This window comes from Macrotis lagotis, chromosome 4 (genome assembly GCF_037893015.1).
Source record: "Macrotis lagotis isolate mMagLag1 chromosome 4, bilby.v1.9.chrom.fasta, whole genome shotgun sequence".
Taxonomy (NCBI): Eukaryota; Metazoa; Chordata; class Mammalia; order Peramelemorphia; family Peramelidae; genus Macrotis; species Macrotis lagotis.
This window is the reverse complement of record NC_133661.1, coordinates 35675838-35693106: the sequence shown is the minus strand read 5'-3', so window position 1 is coordinate 35693106 and position 17269 is coordinate 35675838. Positions and strand designations below refer to the sequence as shown.

The following is a 17269-nucleotide window of genomic DNA, read 5'->3' as shown; positions in this document are numbered from 1 at the left end:
AGGCCAGTTCTTGTGTCTAATTCTTCTCCATTGGCCATAGAGTTGACCTGTCCCTCCCTGAGTTCCCTGGGGACATAAAGGTCATGCTCTAGCCTCAGCTGTATTCCCAGAAGTTTTCATCTGGGTGTTATGCTGCCTTGTTTCTACACTGCCCTCCCAGGACACCTTCTCCAGGGGAAGCTGGGCCACCAGAAAGTTATTCTCAATAGTGCAGGCTATGTGGGTGGGCAGAAGTGCTGGGATTTAGCCCTTTTCCTTTAGCCCTGGGTTCCCTTTCCCAAACTTATTGACACAGATGCAATGAACATTGGAGCTTGAAGGGACCTTAGAGATCATCAAGGGCTGCCACATTATTTCACAGATTAAAAAATCCTGAAAAAACGAAGAATTTGTTGAAAGGTGGAAGGATCACAAGGACCTTAGATGTTATCTCCCCCAATCCCTCATTTTACAGGAAACTCAGCTGGGAGTCCAAGGTCATAGCTAATAAGTGTCTGAGGCTAGATTTGAACTCAGGGTTTCCTGACTCCAGGTCCCATGGTCTACCTACTAATGGCCTTTATCTCTCTGGGCTGGTGCCCTTAACTACACAATGAGAAGGTTGGACCAGCTTTCTAATCCCAGTAAGGTGTCCCCATACTCACTGACAGCAGAAAGGGAGCTACTATTAACTTTCCATTCAAATCCACAACCTCTTATCTTCATGTCCACTGATTCTCCAGGCATCTCCAGTCATCCTGATCCATATCTTGCCAGATGACTCTGGAAGAGAAAATGAGGCTGGTGACTTTGCACAGTCCTCCGTCACTTAAATCCAATTCACTTACAAGTGGAGGCATCACCTTTCTGATGTCATTGGTCCTCTTTTAGAAAAGGACAAACAACAGTAAACAATGGATGGCGGGCCACTGCTGATTCATTGGTTCTGGGGAGAACTACCATGTTCCTAGACACTGAGCTAAGACCAGGAGGTAAAAAGACAAAGAACAGCCCCTTCCCTCAAGAGGAGGGAATAACTTGTCCGTCTGTTGTGTATAGACAGGATAAATACAAACCAGATGTGAGATAGTAAGGGAGGCTGGGGGGGGGGGAGGGGAGGTCTTAGCAATTGGTAGGATCAGGAAAGAAGTGAAAGATTCTCTAAGGCAAGGATTGGCTGTCCAGCCAGAAGAGCCTCTACTGATAATAGCTGGTATTTGTGGAGTCTTTTAGGGTTTACAGGTTGTTTCGAATACATTCTCTTATTTGAGGCTCACTATAACTCTCTGAAGAAGACAATATGTGTATTATTATTATCTCTGTTTTACAATTGAGGAAACTGAGGCAGACAGAGGTTATATGACTTGCCCATAGTCACACAGCTAGTAAGTGACTGAGGTGGAATTCAAACCTTTGTTTCCTTTCTTCAAGTCTGACACCCTGGTCATTATACTGCAATAGTTCTCTTGTGAGGGGGAACGCCCTTACTCTGGACCCGCACTCCAAAGTCACAGTCAGTGACCTAGAGGACATATTGGAGTCTGAGGACGCCAGCTGACTGAGAGGCTATGGCAGTGATCCAGGTGCGGGTTGATGAGGCCAGGACCTGGAGGTGAAAAGGGGAAGGGAGAGGAAACCCCCAACTTGCTAATGAGGTGTTTCAGTTGTTGGACCTAGCCAAGCAGGCTCTGCTCATAGCCTGTGGTTATAGAGCCATTAGGAAACATTCCAGAGTCGGAGGACAGGGTCCTGTTGGAGGGTGGCTTCAGGTCCCCATACCATCATAATCATTGGGCACCAGTAGACAAGCACGCTCACCTCTGCCTTGGTTTCCCCTTCTAGCTGCTGTTCCAAGAGAGCAATCCTGGTGTACGCTATCAGTACACCATCCAGAGGGAGGCAGACAGTGAGAATGAGATCCAGCCTCCTGAGTTCTCTTGGAGATATGGATCCTGGACCAAATGTTCCGTGACTTGTGGCACAGGTAAGATGCTGGGCCTGGGGCAAGGAGAGCACAGGGCAGATCCTCATCATCCTGAGATTATTGGGGTCAGAACTAAGGGTAGAGGGATATGCTAGATAACAGGGGAGAGCAGGGGGTCCCAACCCCCTCTTATTTTACAGATGAAGACAGTCTGACCCCTGAGAGGTCAGCTTGGCTTGCCCCAAGTCACACAGAGTCAGGATTCGATTCTGATTCCAAGCCATCCTTATGACTTCATGTCACTTGCTACCTCCTCATCTTCAAATGAAGGTTCCTTGAATATAAACACTCACATTTCTAGATGATTTACAAAAATATTGAGCAAGAGTAACCATCACCAGAGTCCCCAAAGGACAAAGAACAAGGAAGGAGAGGGATAAATGGGCCTTCTGGATGGAGAATGATAAATAATTGTGTCAACCAGCTGCATAGATAGTATGTTTGAAAGCTCTGTGTGTGTGTGCATGTGTGTGTGTGTGTGTGTGTGTGTGTGTGTGTGTGTGTGTGTGTGCGTGTGTGTGAGACCTCTTAAGCTCAGTCCCTAAGTCAGCTGGGGGAAGTGTGCCTGTGATGGGCTATCTCTCTAGAGGCAGCGGTGGAGAATTTCCAAAGCAGGAACTTTCTGCCCCAAGGATTCTGGGCCAAGTTCAGGAAGAGAGAGGAGAGCGTGGATGCTGCCTTCCTTGGAGCTACTGGGTTCATTTGGCTCCTCCTCAGCCCTAATCTCTGAACCTTGAGCTAGCTGGACTGATTCCCAAGAAAGCCATGGGTCAACCCTGAGGACTGCTCACACCACCCAATTCAGAGAAGCTTTTCAGGGAATTTTTTAACATGGCATCTCGGAAAGTCTATTGAGTTTAGTGATATAAATATTGCCTTCTCTCAATAATGAAAGCCCTACAATAGTACAGACTTCTCTGTAGATGGCTAGGTGTGGCTAGCTATTGGATTCACATACTGCCTCAGACACTTACTAAACTATAAACTCTCTTACCTCAGTTTCCTCATTTGTACAATGAGGATAAGAATAACACCTACTTCCCTGCATTGTTGTGATGATCGAATGAGATTATGTATGGAAAGTTCTTTGCAATTCTCAAAGTATGTCTATAGCTTTATTATCATCATTATTGTATCTTTCATCTAGTCCATAAACATAGGCACATAGTAAGTTCTTTTTTTAGGTGGGGGAAGACTAATTTGTTTTTTTGTGAAGTATTCAGGTTTTAAGTGACTTGCCCAAGGTCACACAACTAGTACGTGCCAAGTGGCTGAGGCTGGATTTGAACTCATGTCCTCCTGAGCACAGGACCAGTGCTCTATTCACCTAGCTGCCCCCCTACACATAGAAAGTTCTTAATAGATGCTAGTTGGTTCCTGGGTTCAAATCTCAACTCTTCAGTGTATACCCTGTGTAACCTTGGTCAAATCACTCCTCCGCGTGGCCTTCATTTCTTCATCTGTGAATGATAGAATTGGCCCAAATTACTTCTCACATTCCTTCCTGGTCCAGCTCTCGGCGTCTGAATGCATTCTCTCCTAGAGACTATGGATTGTTTCCTCTGTTTTGTATCCTAGTGGTTAGCGTAGTGCCAGGTCCATAGCAGACACTTCATAATTGTTCATTGATTGGTTCAAGTTCCAACTTTCCTAGTAATGCCTGTGTGACCTTGGACAAGTCACTAAATCTCTTGGTGTTCATTTCTTCATCTATAAAATGAAAGGTATAGACAGAATGTCTAAGGTCCTCTAGATTTAATGTCATGATGCTGTGATGACTGAGGTGAATCATGGAGTTTTGAGAGGGGCTTTGAAGGACAAGTAAGAAACGGTGAGAAAGGTGAAGAGGAGGAAGTTTGGATCCTAGCAGAGATGCATACGGGTTCACCACAGAAGGCTTTCTAGAATGATAGAGACCCAAAGTCCCACCTTCTAAACCTAGTGTGCCATCTTTCCCCACATCTCCCCCAGGCTTCAGGAAGTGTGAAGTATTTGTATGATTGCGAACATGAGGATGGTTAGTCTTGACCATCCCAACCCCATGCTCAAGAACGGAAGCTTCCTAGACCAGCAACCTCCATTTTTGTCTTTGTTTCTCTGTAACCTAAAACAGTGCCATCACCATATAGTAGCAGGTGATTAATAAATGCTTGTTGGTTGAGAAAGTTTGAGAGCAGCTGGTGTTGCCCATCTCAGGGTTTCTGGACTGCTGTTGGTTGGTGGCAATTTTTCCCATCTACAAAACTTGTATGACCAAGAGTTCTAATTTCTTAGAATTTATCCCTTTAAAACATCACCTCATCCTCCTCCACTTCTCTGCATCTTTCTCCTTTGGTCCCCGGCTTCCTTCTTTTTCCAGACTCTTCATCCATGATGCTGAATCCTCACAACTTCCCAGGATTCCTTTGCAGTCTAGTTTGGCTTAAGAAGCTTTGCTCTAACTCTACTCTGCATCCGGGTCCCTGACTTTGTTTCTCCTTTTTCCTAATCTGCTGCTCTGTTTTAGGACCAAGTCTTCTCCTCATGATCCCTGAGTCTCCAGCTGCCTCATGTCCCATTTCAGTAGCCCAGCTGGCCATTCCAGTTTTCCACATCCCAGCAAGAGGCCAATGCGGGGTGGGGCCATGTGTGTGTGGGGGGTTAAGGGTTGTTGACATGTGAAAAATTACAGACACCTCCCAAGAGCTTTGGCCTGAGTAGCAGCCAGCCTGGAGCCAAGTGAGTCTGATGGTCATGGAGGAGCTTTGGCCTAACTCAATGCTGAGGCCCAGGCCTGTAACAAATAATTATGAGGTATCTGGATGACAATCATAGGGGGTTACAGGGAGAGCATTCTAACTGCCTTGCCACAAACACACTGCTGTAAGGGACACCCAATATTCACATTAACTCCTGAAAATTGGAACTATGAAAGAAGCTTAGTAGGTAAGGAGAGAAAAAGAGGTGAGGTGAGGGCAGAGAGAGAGAGAGAGAGAGAGAGAGAGAGAGAGAGAGAGAGAGAGAGAGAGAATGAGAGAGAGGAGGGGATGGCAAAGATACTGGAGGGATTTGCCATCTCAATCTCCAGTTCATTTTTACAGATGAAGAAATTGAGGCAAACAGTATAGTAAGTGTCTGAGTCTGGATTGGAACACAAGTCTTCCTGACTCCAGACCCAGCACTCTATCCATTGTACCACTAGTTTCCCAATATTCATAAATTTGTGGGCAATGAAATCCAAGGGAGACACCCAGCAATAAACCCTTTGTTCAAATTTAGGTACCCAAACATGTCACATCCAGGTGATAAGCAAGGCAAACTGAGAGGTCCTAAAAACAAGGAGAAGCAAATTTGACCTCATCAGTATCACTGAGACTTGGTAGGATAAAATCAATCCACCTATCCATAGGATGTATCTCTGATTTATTCCAATAAAATCTAGCTGTTCATATCTGTCTAACAGTTTATTTTCATGCTAAAAGTAGAATCAGATTTTACATACTCAATGGGTGCATAGGCAACATTTGTTATCAGTGGTGAGGTGAAATGTAAGGAGGGCATTATATATTAAGAAATGCTCATGTGAGGAAGTCCAGCCAAGCAGAGGGAAGAAATGCAAAGCAGAAACCATTGTCTGACTCTCAGCAGAGGCAAAACCAAGAAGTGCTCTTGTTATCAGAATATGCTACAGACCACCTGGCCAGAAAGAGGAAATGGATGAGCAGTTTGGGGGAAAAAAGTCACAAGCCTAGAATAGAGATGTGTTATAGATGTATTGGGGTCAGAGAGAAGCCTGGGGGCTTATCAGAATATGTGCTTGAGTTCTCTCTCTGCCAAAGCAAAATGGTTTATCATTTGAGGACTTGTCATCGTGGTCATTTCTTCCTTCAAAGGGTGGAGGAACCCACAAAAAAGAAATTCTATTCTCCTCATCAGCAGAGACAAATGGGTTGTTTGCATGGAATTGCCATATGACTGGTACCTAATATATGCTTTTTGAATGGTTGATTCTGTGAGCTTAGAGAAAGCTTGTAACTTTGCTATGCCTTAGATTCCTCAGCTATAAAACAAGGGGATTAAATTAGATGAACTTTAAATTTCCTTCCAGCTCCAGGTCTGTGTCCTGCCTTGTTTCCACTTAATAGAATATAAGTACTTTGAGGGCAGGAACTATTTTCTTATTGTCTTTGTACTTTCCTCGCCTAGCCAAGTATCAGTAGGTGCTTAACAAATGCTTCTGGAATGAAGGGACCATAGATAAGAGAAAGGGTCCTGGACATGGACTCTGAATCCTGCTTCTGACATCAGCTGTGTGACCTTGGACAAGTCATGCAACTATAAACTAGGAATAATAGCTGTAATATCTATAGTAGACTATTAGGTTGTGTCAGGGTCTCCCACTGATCTTGGGTCATCTCCCATCTTGATTGATACCTTGCAACTGGACCCAGATGACTCTAGAGGAGAAAGTGAGGCTGGCGACTTTTCACAGCCCTTTCTCACTTAAATCCAATTCACTTTTCTCTCATGGCATCAGCTCCTTGATGTCATGGTCCTCTTTGAGAACAAAGGACAAAAAAACAACAGATAGAATACTACCTGTAATTAGAAACCTGAATTCAAATTCAACTTTTTATGATTTTGGGCAAGTCACTTCACCTGTGTCTGTCTGTTTTTTCATCTACAGAATGGGGATAATAGGTGTACTTGCCTCTCAGAGTTATTGTGATAATCAAATGAGATATATATACACTGTACTTTGTAGACTTCAAAGATCTCTCTCTCTCTCTCTCTCTCTCTCTCTCTCTGTGTGTGTGTGTGTGTGTGTGTGTATGAGTAGTATACCATTGTGGGCACCTAGCAAGGAACTATTGGGGCTGGGGTCAGGAAGTCTCATATTCCTGAGTTCAAATGTGACCTCAAATACTTTGTAGCTGGGTGACCTTGGATAAGTCACTTAACTCTGTTTGCCTCTGTTTCCTCATCTACAAAATGAGCCGGAGAAGGGAATCTCAAACTACTCCAGTTGCTTTGTCAAGAAAACCTCAAAAGGAATCACAAAGAGTCAGATGTGACTGAACAACAAAAGTTTACCTTACCATTAGTCCCTGTCTCAGGCACCAGAGACAGAATCAAATAATTAAATGAAATGACTAAAAAGAAAAGTTCCATATGAATGTGAACTATTACTCTCAGTGTCTTCTGGGCTGTGTCCAGATAAGGACAAAGTTCCATTTCTCTGTTTCTCCACTGAGAGCTCCCCTTCTGGAGAGTTCTATTCAGAGCTGTCTAGGCCACTTATTTTCATTCCAAAAGTGGAAACAGATTTGTATATTCATTAGATTCAATGTTATCATAAGGGGGCCAGAAATAGACCCAGTGGGACTCGGTCTCCTGACTTAGCATACTGCCTACCTTAGAAATGCAGGCATGAATACTTTTCTATCTCTAATTATTGTTAGGGGCTCTTTGTTTCCTTGCATTGATAAGACCAAGATAATCTCCAAATGGTCTCTGAGCCCTGGTCATAGACTTCATCCACCCATAACTCCAACTAGCTGCTTCACAGATGAGTACCTTTGCCCTTGTGGGCAAGGCCCTCTTCAATTCATTAGGATTCAATTCAAAACGCCTGCCTTGTTTAATCAAGAATCATAACTTTTAATTAATTCATTAAATGCTTAAATATTGGGGGGAAGGAAGTATTACTTTATATTAAAAAAATTTTATTGAGCACTTTAAGGTTTAGAGAGGACTTTACATATTCTATCTCATTTGAGCCTCATAACCACCCCGGGAGGTAGATGTTATTATTACCCCTATTTTTACAAATGAGAAAACTGAGGCAGCCAAGTTAAGCGACTTGCAGGGGATTCTATAACAAGTCAGTGTCTGGTTCACAAATTAATTTCAGGTCTTCCTGAATCCAGGTCCTGTGTTCTACCTGTTAGACTCACTGCCTGAAGGTGAGCAGGGAAAGCACCTAGCAGGCCAGTTTGACCAGTAAGGAGACTAAGTGAAGGGAAGCTTTATGAAATAGAACCAGAAAGGTTGGTGGGATCCAGATTGTGAAGGGTTTTACAAGTTAGGCAGCAGATTTTGTATTTTATCTCAGAGGCAGTAGGGAGTCATTTGAGGACAAGGACATGCTCAGATCTGTATTTAGGAATATCAATTTGGTAGCTCTGTGAGGGACGCGTCGGAGAAAAAGATTAGAGGCAAGGAGATCAACTCGGAGGCTCTTGTAATAATCCAAATGAGAGTCTGAACTAAGGCAGTGGTCATGGAGAGAGGAGACTAGTGAGATGGGAGAGATGTTGGGGAGTTTGGGTTGACAAGACAGTCCCCTGGTTGGGGAGGAGGGTTAAAGGTAGGAAAGAGTCAAGAAAAGCTGTCAGAACACCAACATGCTACGATTTTTGTTCCCATAGTCTGGGTTTCTTACAGTCTCTATGGTTCCTTTCAACGAAGACTGTACACGAGTGGGATTACACCAAGTCAGCCAGGAGGGCCTGGATCTGGAAATTTGCCATCTTAGTTGAGTATCAGAAACCTCTCAGGACTTCCTGTCCAAGCCCAGTAACTGGAGGTCTGAAAAATGTTTATGAACTGTCCAAACCTGAGTCAAAATGAAATAAAGAAATCTTTCAGCTGCTATGGCCATCTGTTCAGCCATCAGTATCCAGCTGGGAGGGTGGCATAAGCCGTAAGGGTGATTAATATGTGGGCAGTGAGTGTTTACCTCTGTGTGTTTGGCTAGGAGTCCATGGTGTCCATTGAGTTCAACCTCTTCATTTTACAGAAAAGGAAACAGATCCAGAGGAGGGGAAATGACCTGCCAGGTCACCCAGGTAGGAAGTGAAAGAGCTGGGATTCGAACCCAAGGCCCCCACCACCCTGTTGAAACTATAGAAATCTTTCAGCTGTTTATAATTGAAAGGAAATAGCGTTGGTCATCCTGAGTATTTCCCTAGGTGAAAAAGAACAACAGGCCAATTATAGAAACTGGGTCCTAATGGGACTTTTGAGTCTTTGAGCAGATGCTTCCTATTTAAACAGTCCCTCTTAGGAGAAAGGTCAATAGAGCAACAAATCCAAACCATTGTAGTACAGCAACCCAACAGTTTTGGGAGAAAGTCACCCGGGGAGGATGGTGTTGGAGTTGAGGTCAGCATCAGGAAGAAATCAGGGGCACAGGAAGGGCCCAGTGAAGAGGTCAGACTCTCTGAGGCCCTGGATGAAGTATTTCTAAGACTGGGCCAGGATGGAAACTACAGCTCCATGGTGTAAGCGCAGCTATCCTCCATGGTCTCTGCAGAAATCACCCCATCCCCCAGTTACATCAAACCAACATGGTGAAAGGTCCTCTGTGGGTTATTATGGAGGGCAACTGGAAGGACAAAGACAGGGAAGGAATTGGAGACTGGGAAATGGAAGGTGACTCAAGGAAGACATGAAAAGTTGCCTTGAGTATTTAAAGAACCCATATGGGGAATTTGTTCTTTATTAACCTAGAGAGCAGTTCTGGGTATGAGAGGAGGGTGTGGGGTAGATTTCATCTTGATATAAGCATTGGAGGTTCTTTTTTATAGAAGAAACCATTTCTTTGAAGGCAGAGGCCAAGACTGAAGAGAAATCCTTAGTCTGACAAAGCCATAGGCATGATAGGTGTAGGCAGAATCTACTAACACAGCACTTTGTCCAAGTACCTACTCCAAGTAGGTACCTAGTAAATGTTTTTAAATTCATTCATTCACTCATTCATTCGTTCATTCATTCCTGGTAGTGGCACATTCTGTAGATCTTCAAAGCACTGTCCCATTTTGATTGTGGCCAAAATAAATCAATGAATCGGCAAGCACTAATTAAGCACTCAGCTTAAATCCAATCTCAGACACTTGCTAGCTGTGTGACTGTGGGTAAGTCACTTCACCCTGTTTACCTCAGTTTCCTCATCTGTCAAATGACCCATAGAAGAAAATGGCAAACCACTCCAATTTCTCTGCCAAAGAAATGCTCAAATGGAATCATGAATAGTTGAATACAAATGAAAAAAATGACTGAACAACATCAAAATTATTAGCTATTATCTAGTCCCCCATCCTTTCTGGCACACAGCTGATCTCTGTTCCAAAATAACTGAAATTGGGGAGTTGAATGGATCTTGACAGCCCTCTAGAAGCCTCTTCACCTACCTGAACAAGTCTTCTTTCCCTAACTTCCCTGATCATGGTTGTCTGACCTTTAGTTGAAGACCCTTTATCATGGGGAACTCTTCACATCGAGAGGCAAGCCATTCTGCTTATAGGAATCTTTTCCTGATCACCCACCTGAATCTGCCTCTTTGGAACTTGCACCTTTGGGTTCTACCCTCTGGGGTCACATAGAACAAGTCTATCCTCCCCTCCCAAAAGAACAGCTGTTCAAATACTTGAAGATAACTATCAGAATAATAATAGCTGACATTTCTATATCTCTTTAAGGTTTGAAAAGTCTTTACATGTGTTATCTCATGTGATCCTCACAACTGTTATTATCTTTATCTTTCTGATGGGGAAACTGAGACACAAAGAAGCAAGAAGGAAGATTTATTAAGCTTTTAAGTGCCAAGCACTTTCACTGAGCACAGTTACAGCCATCTCATTTGATTCTCACAACATCCCTGGAAGGAAGGTGTTATTTTTAATTCCCAATTTATAAATGGGGAAGCTGAGGTGCAAAGAAGAAACAAAGAAGGATTTATTAAGAACTTACTGTGTGCTAAAAGCTTTATAAAATTCATCTCATTTGATCCTCACAGCAACCCTGGAAGGTGGGTGATTCTAATATTATTCCCATTTTTCAGATGGGGAAACTGAGGCACAAAGAAGTTAAATAATGTACCCAGGATCACACAGCTGGCATGTATTTGAGGCCAGATTTGAACTTGGGTTTTCTTCATCCCAAGTCAGACATTCTCTCCATTGAACCATCTAGCTGCCTCTAGCATGTTCCCTCCTCCCCATGTCCTCCAGGATAAGCATCTCCAGGTCCCTCAGGTGATCCTTATATGATGTGACCCTTTGCCATTCTGGTTTCTCTCCTCTGGATTCCCTTCAGCTTTACCACCTAATACTTTTATCCTGTGGTGCTGAGACATGAATGTGATTGATACTCCTGGCAAGGGGGGGACAGAGAGGTGCTCACCTCCTTTTTCCTGAGAGCTGCACCTCTCTATGCAACCCAAGATCAAATTCACTTTTTTGGATTACCTAAAATGTTGCTGATTCCTACTGAGTTTGTAGTCCACAAAGACCCCCAGATTTATTTTCAAGATAGCTTCCCAATCTCCCCTCCCCCATTTCCTACTTGAAAATTTGGTTTTTGGGATTCAAGACTGAACTTTTCCCTGTCAAATTTCCATCTAATTGAACCCAGAATCTAAATCTTTCATGTTTGACCTTGGCCAATGTGGAATGGGTTTCTATCATTTTTTTCTTTCTCTTGGTTTGTTCCTTTTATTCTGATTTTTCTTTCACAACATGATTAATATGGAAATATCTTTAACATGATTGTGCATGTATAATCTAAAAAAGAAAATGTTATCTATTATTGTGTTAACTTTGTGGTTTTAATCTTTTGGGGTCTCAGTTTCCTCCCCTTTTAGGTCTAAACTCTATCATCTAGATTACTCACTGACATTTCATGCTCCTATTCTTTTTTCTCACCCTTCTCCTCTATTTTGATCTGAGGCTGTATGGAGAGGTGCAGCTTCCAGGATTAGAGATGAGCTTCTCTCGTTCCACCAACCTAGCCAAGAGTATCACATTCATTTCTGGGCACCACAGGTTAAGGTTGTGAATGAGGACCACATACCAAGGGTCTTTCCCTACCCTCCCATTCCCGCTCTCTTGCCCCTGCCCAGAGATCAAATTTCAGATTCCCTTCTCCTAAGAAGGATACAAAGAAGTCACTTTTCCCCTGAAAGACCCAGCCCCTGGGCCCCCAAGTACTGAAGTTGGTGGCCAGGGAGGGAACTCTGGAATTTTCAAGGTCTTACCCAATGAAACCTGAAGTAAGAATGGGAAAGGAAAAAAAAAAAAGCTTGACCTGCTTGAACAGAAGACAAGAAAGAAGAATCAAGGCTCTTAGACCAGGGCATCTTAACTTTTATTTGGGTCATGGACCCCTTGGACTATCTGGTGAAGCCTATGAACCACCACTCCCTCAGGGGTCAGTAAAAAGACATTGACTATAGAGCAAACCGAGCATATTAAAAGTTTCCTTCCTTCCTTCCTTCCTTCCTTCCTTCCTTCCTTCCTTCCTTCCTTCCTTCCTTCCTTCCTTCCTTCCTTTCTTTTTTCCTTTTCTCTTTTCCCCTTTCTTTTCTTCTTTGTCTACTGCATGTATCATCTCCCTATATATGTATCTATCTCAACTTTCTATTTATCATATATATATATGTATGTATCCATCCATCTGTTTCTCTGCATCAGCTATCTCTCATGTATGTACCTAAATATATATGTGTAAGTCTGTCTATCTATATCTTTCTTATCTTGAATTGGGCAGTTACTCATGAGTGAGACAAAAACATCCTGTTTCCCTTATCTCCCTCTCCAAGATAGTCATCCCCTCATAGACAATGCCCACAGAATACAATTCCATAAGGATTTGCCAAACTGGTTGAGATTGATATGGAAAAACTGTGTAAAAGTGAGTTTGGAGTTTTTTTGCGTACAAATTTTTAATTTTAAAAGATCAAAGCATGATAGAACAGTGGGCTGATAATACGACGAAATGTGATCAGGATAAATGTAAAACTCTTCTTATATGGTCAAAAGAATCAATTACCTAAGAACAAACAGTTCACATGGAAAAGAACAGAGGGCTATGGGGATAGCCTTCCAGCTCAACCAGTCAGAAAGAAAGCATTGATTAATTGCCTACACTATGTTAAGTGCTGGTAATACATGGAAAGGTTAAAAAAACAGTTCTTGCCCTCAAGGAGCTCACAATCTAATGGAGAAGACAGCATGTAAATAACTGTATTCACATAAGCTATAGATGGGCTAAATGGGAGGTAATCAACAGAGGGAAGGCACAAGAATTATGGGGAGGGGCAACTAGATGGTGCACTGGATAGAGCACTGGCCCTGGAATCAGGAGTACCTGAGTTCAAATTTGGCCTCAGACACTTAATAATGACCTAGCTGTGTGACCTTGGGCAAGCCACTGAACCCCATTGCCTTGCAAAAACTTAAAAAAAAAGAGGGGTGGGGAAAAGCTTCTCATAGAAGGTGGGATTTTAAATGAGATTTGAAGGAGGCAGATGAAGGACAACATTCCCAGGGATGAGGGACAGGCAGAGGAAATACCCAGAGCCAAGAGATAGAGGGTCTTGCTGGCAGAACAGTCAGGAGATCAGTGTCACTGGATCACAGAGTATATAGGGGAGAAGAGGATGGGTTGTTCTTAAGAAAAAATTCCAAAAACTGGAAATAGTTTTAGAAAGAAATGAATTAGATCATTTGATTGAGAGAGAGGGACAGAAAGAAAGAATGACTCCCTCACCCAGGTTCTGGAAAGTTTACACTGGTAAAGAATTTTGGCGTAGGCATTTGCCCACGAGTCACACATGAATCATATGGAGAGAAACACATAACACGAACTTGGGTAGATCCAAAACAAGAATTCTTTGGGTGGATCCAGAACCCAGGAGGAACCAAAATTCTTTGTAGCCATTTCAACATTTCTAGAGATACTGATGTCAGATGACATTCTGGATGCAAGCAAACTCTAATCATTTAAAATTGAATTCAAACATTATAAATGAAAAATAAATAATCCACAGAGAAGAGAGGAAAGTATAAGAAGATTGGGAATGTCAGGGGCAGGTTATGACGGACTTTAAACGATGAGCAGAGGATCATCCATTTGGGAAGATATTGGAGTTTATTGAGTAGGATGGCAACATTGCAAAGAGCTTCCGTTTTGTCAGTTGAGTGGATGGTGGACTGAACAATAGAGTGCCATGGCAGCCAGTCAATTAGTCACTGAAAATCTATTAAGAACCTAGGTGCCACGTGTATAATCTGCCAATTGTTTGCCTTCTCAATCAGAGTAGAGAGGAATGAAGGGAAGGATTTGAAACTCAAAATTTGAAAGAATATTAAAATTGTTTTACAGGTAATTGGGAAAATAAAATATTTGAATATTTAAATAAAAAGAACTTATGTGTGGGTACCATGCTAATTGCTAGAGATACAAAAAAAAATTAAAAAACAGACCTTCCCCTCAAGGAGCAATCAGATTAATGGGGAAAAATTACAACAAACGACTATGTTCATCAAAATATCTATTGAGGGGTGGCACAGTGGATAGAGCACCAGCCCTGGAGTCAGGAGTACCTGAGTTCAAATCCGGCCTCAGACACTTGTGTGTGACCTTGGGCAAGTCACTTAACCCTATTTGCCTTGCCAAAAACCTAAAAAAAAGAAAAGAAATCTCTACTGAGTTGATGGGAGCTAATCTCAATATGAAGTCTCTAGGAGTGAGGTGGGTAGATGGGATGTGAGAAGGATACTTGGAAAGGCCTCTTGCAGAAGAAATGGAGCCACAGAAAGACCTTGAGAGACCCTGGCAGAGGGGGATGGTTAGCCTGGGGGAAAGAAGGCTCAGCTTATGCAACATCCATCCACACATAGTGTGTCCTCACTTAGGGGTGCAGAGACAGGCCGTACACTGCGTGGAGAAGATAGCAGGCCTTGTGGAGGAGAGGCATTGTGATGCCCTGACCAGGCCAGATGACAGACAGAAGAACTGTAGCCAGGAGCCTTGCCCAGCCAGGTGATGCCTCCCCTCTCCCACTCCTTTCCTGCCTTATCTTCCCAACACTCAGGGGTGCCATTTGCCAGTTCTCTGATGGTGGCGGGGTGGGGGGTGAATTGGCCCCTGAGGTTTCTTTCAACACTTTGAATTCTGTGATTCTGAGACCTAGAAAGGGCCCTTCCCTTTGCTTCTGACCATTCTAACAGGTCCCATCTAGTAACACCTCTTTAGGTTTCTATATAGATTACTCTACCTTTGTAAAATTTCTATTCCATTTAACATTATGCTCTTATTCAGGGTGCTTGACTAGACCCTGGAGGAAATACAGAGAGATTGATGACAGGTCCTGATCTTGGGGTGGGGGGAAGATAACTGGGATTCAAGGAAGAGGGAGGTATGCCGCAAGAAGAGGGCTATGGGAGAGGTTGCTTACAGCTGAAGTGGGAGAATGAAGGAAGACCACATAGAGGAGATGGAGTCCAGATAAAAGAGAGAGAATTTAATCATTGAAGCTGGGGTGAATACATTTCTGGCATGGGGGGTGAAATGGAGAAAAGGCAAGTAAACAGGAGAGTACAAAGTGAGATCAAGAAAGACCAGTTTAACTGGTACCAAGTACAGAAGGAAAGTATGTTGATTTTCCTTCCTTTTTTACTTATACCATTGGTTACCCTGCAGAGAGAGAGAGAGAGAGAGAGAGAGAGAGAGAGAGAGAGAGAGAGAATGGGGAGAGGATTGTAGATGAGAGAATGAGAGAGAGAAGAGAAGATGGAGAGGGAGAAAGAACAAGAGAGAAGGGATATGGAAAAAGATGGTAGAGAGGAGAGAAAGAGAGACATGGGGAAAAGATGGGAAGGAGAGAGATAGGGAGGGAGGAAAGAGAAGAGCAAATGAGAGAGATGGAGAGAAGATGAGGGAGGAAAAATGAGAGACAAGAAAATGAGAGAGAGAAAAAGGAAATGGGAGAGGTAGAAAATGAAAGAGAGAGAGAGAGAGAGAGAGAGAGAGAGAGAGAGAGAGAGAGAGAGAGAGAACGAGAACAAAGATGGAAGAGGGAGAAGAGAGCAGGTTGAAGTCTTGCCCTTGCCAATAATTTGTTTCACAACTATGGGTAAATCATATAATAGCTCCAATTATTTAGAAATAACTTTGTAAAATGGGGATGAGAATAGGAAAAGAAAGTGAGCAAGTAGAGAATGGTGGTGGGAAATAATCTTGAGGTGAGGTGACAGGAAATCTGAAGGTTTCCTGCTGATCATTTCAGACTTGAGCTTTCCCTCCTCTCCCCCTGCCCTGGGTCCCTTCTCACCTCCAGGTGGTGGTTTGGAGAATGGCAGAGCTGCAGTAGAACGTGTGGACCTGGTGGCTTGGCCCTGAGGACCGTCCTCTGCATCCAGAGTGTTGGATTGGATGAGCAGAGGGCCCTTCGCCCTGAGGACTGCCAGCCCATGCCCAAGCCAGAAGTCACCATGGCCTGTAATGAAGATACCCTCTGTCCAGCCTCCTGGGAAGTGGGCAACTGGTCAGAGGTGAGTCAGAAGGCCTGAACAGTGAGGGTAGCTTTGGAGAGGAGTCAGGGCCTCACAAACAGGATCCAATCCAGCTCCCCGCCCCCCACCCGAGTGGTACGTATATTAGAAAGAATGACTTGGAGTCTGAGGGAGTGCTTTGGGTCTCAACTGTATCTCATATCACTTTTCTCACAGGTTTTTTTGAAAAAAAAAAGTACTTTTCAAATCTTCAGTTAATATTAATGTGATGTGATGATGGAGACAGAGTCATAGATTCGGAAATATAAGGGACTTTAGGTGTCCATCCAATCCCCCCCTCCTTTTTTAAATGAGGAAACTGAGACCCAGAGAGAGTCAGTGACTTGTCCAGAGCTCTGCACTGGCTTGTATCAGTCCTGTCCACATAGAATTTTGTATTGGGTAAAGCCTTCCATCCCAATCCTTTAGAGCCAGAAATGTCCACGTTCATCTCTTTTCTGGGGTAGAATTAAGCTGAGTTCAAGGAAGGGGATCAGCAGAGAGGGAATTTGGCCCTAGAAGATGGCAGCTGAATCCCTGGGATGAGTGGAGTAGGAGGTACAAATGTGTCCAATCATAGGTCGACACCCAGCCTTCTAGGAATAATCATATCTGATAACATTTACAGAGAGCTTATTATGTGCTAAAGCTTCTAGACTACTAGGTTCATTGATAGTAGTGATCTTCCTTCTGTAGGTACCAAGGAGTTGGTGGTTGATGGCAGGGAGTTCAGGGGCTCCAGGCCTTGGATGACACCACTTAGTTACATCCCAAGATGTTGGCAGATGACAGTCCCTGTATGAGACATACAGGCTGTTAGATACAGTCAGTCAACAGGCAGCCTTGTTTGGTTTAATCTGATATCTTCATTACAAGACTTGGGAAATGGCAGTGATTGAGATGAAGGGGAAAAAACAATAAAAGATATTCCTAAGGGCTTGTGTTTAAGCTTTTCACCAGGTCATCCAAGGTATTTGTCCTTTGGTGT

At 43.3% G+C, this 17269-nt stretch overlaps 1 protein-coding gene across 1 annotated transcript in view; it reads left to right on the top strand.

The window, feature by feature from the left end:
• Positions 1-17269, top strand: part of ADAMTS7 (ADAM metallopeptidase with thrombospondin type 1 motif 7) — a 168690-nt gene that overhangs the window by 122134 nt on the left and 29287 nt on the right. The window contains exons 16-18 of the mRNA XM_074232515.1: positions 1822-1963; positions 14644-14770; positions 16068-16281. Coding sequence (XP_074088616.1) covers positions 1822-1963; positions 14644-14770; positions 16068-16281 — 483 coding nt within the window. The remainder of the gene's footprint in view (positions 1-1821; positions 1964-14643; positions 14771-16067; positions 16282-17269) is intronic.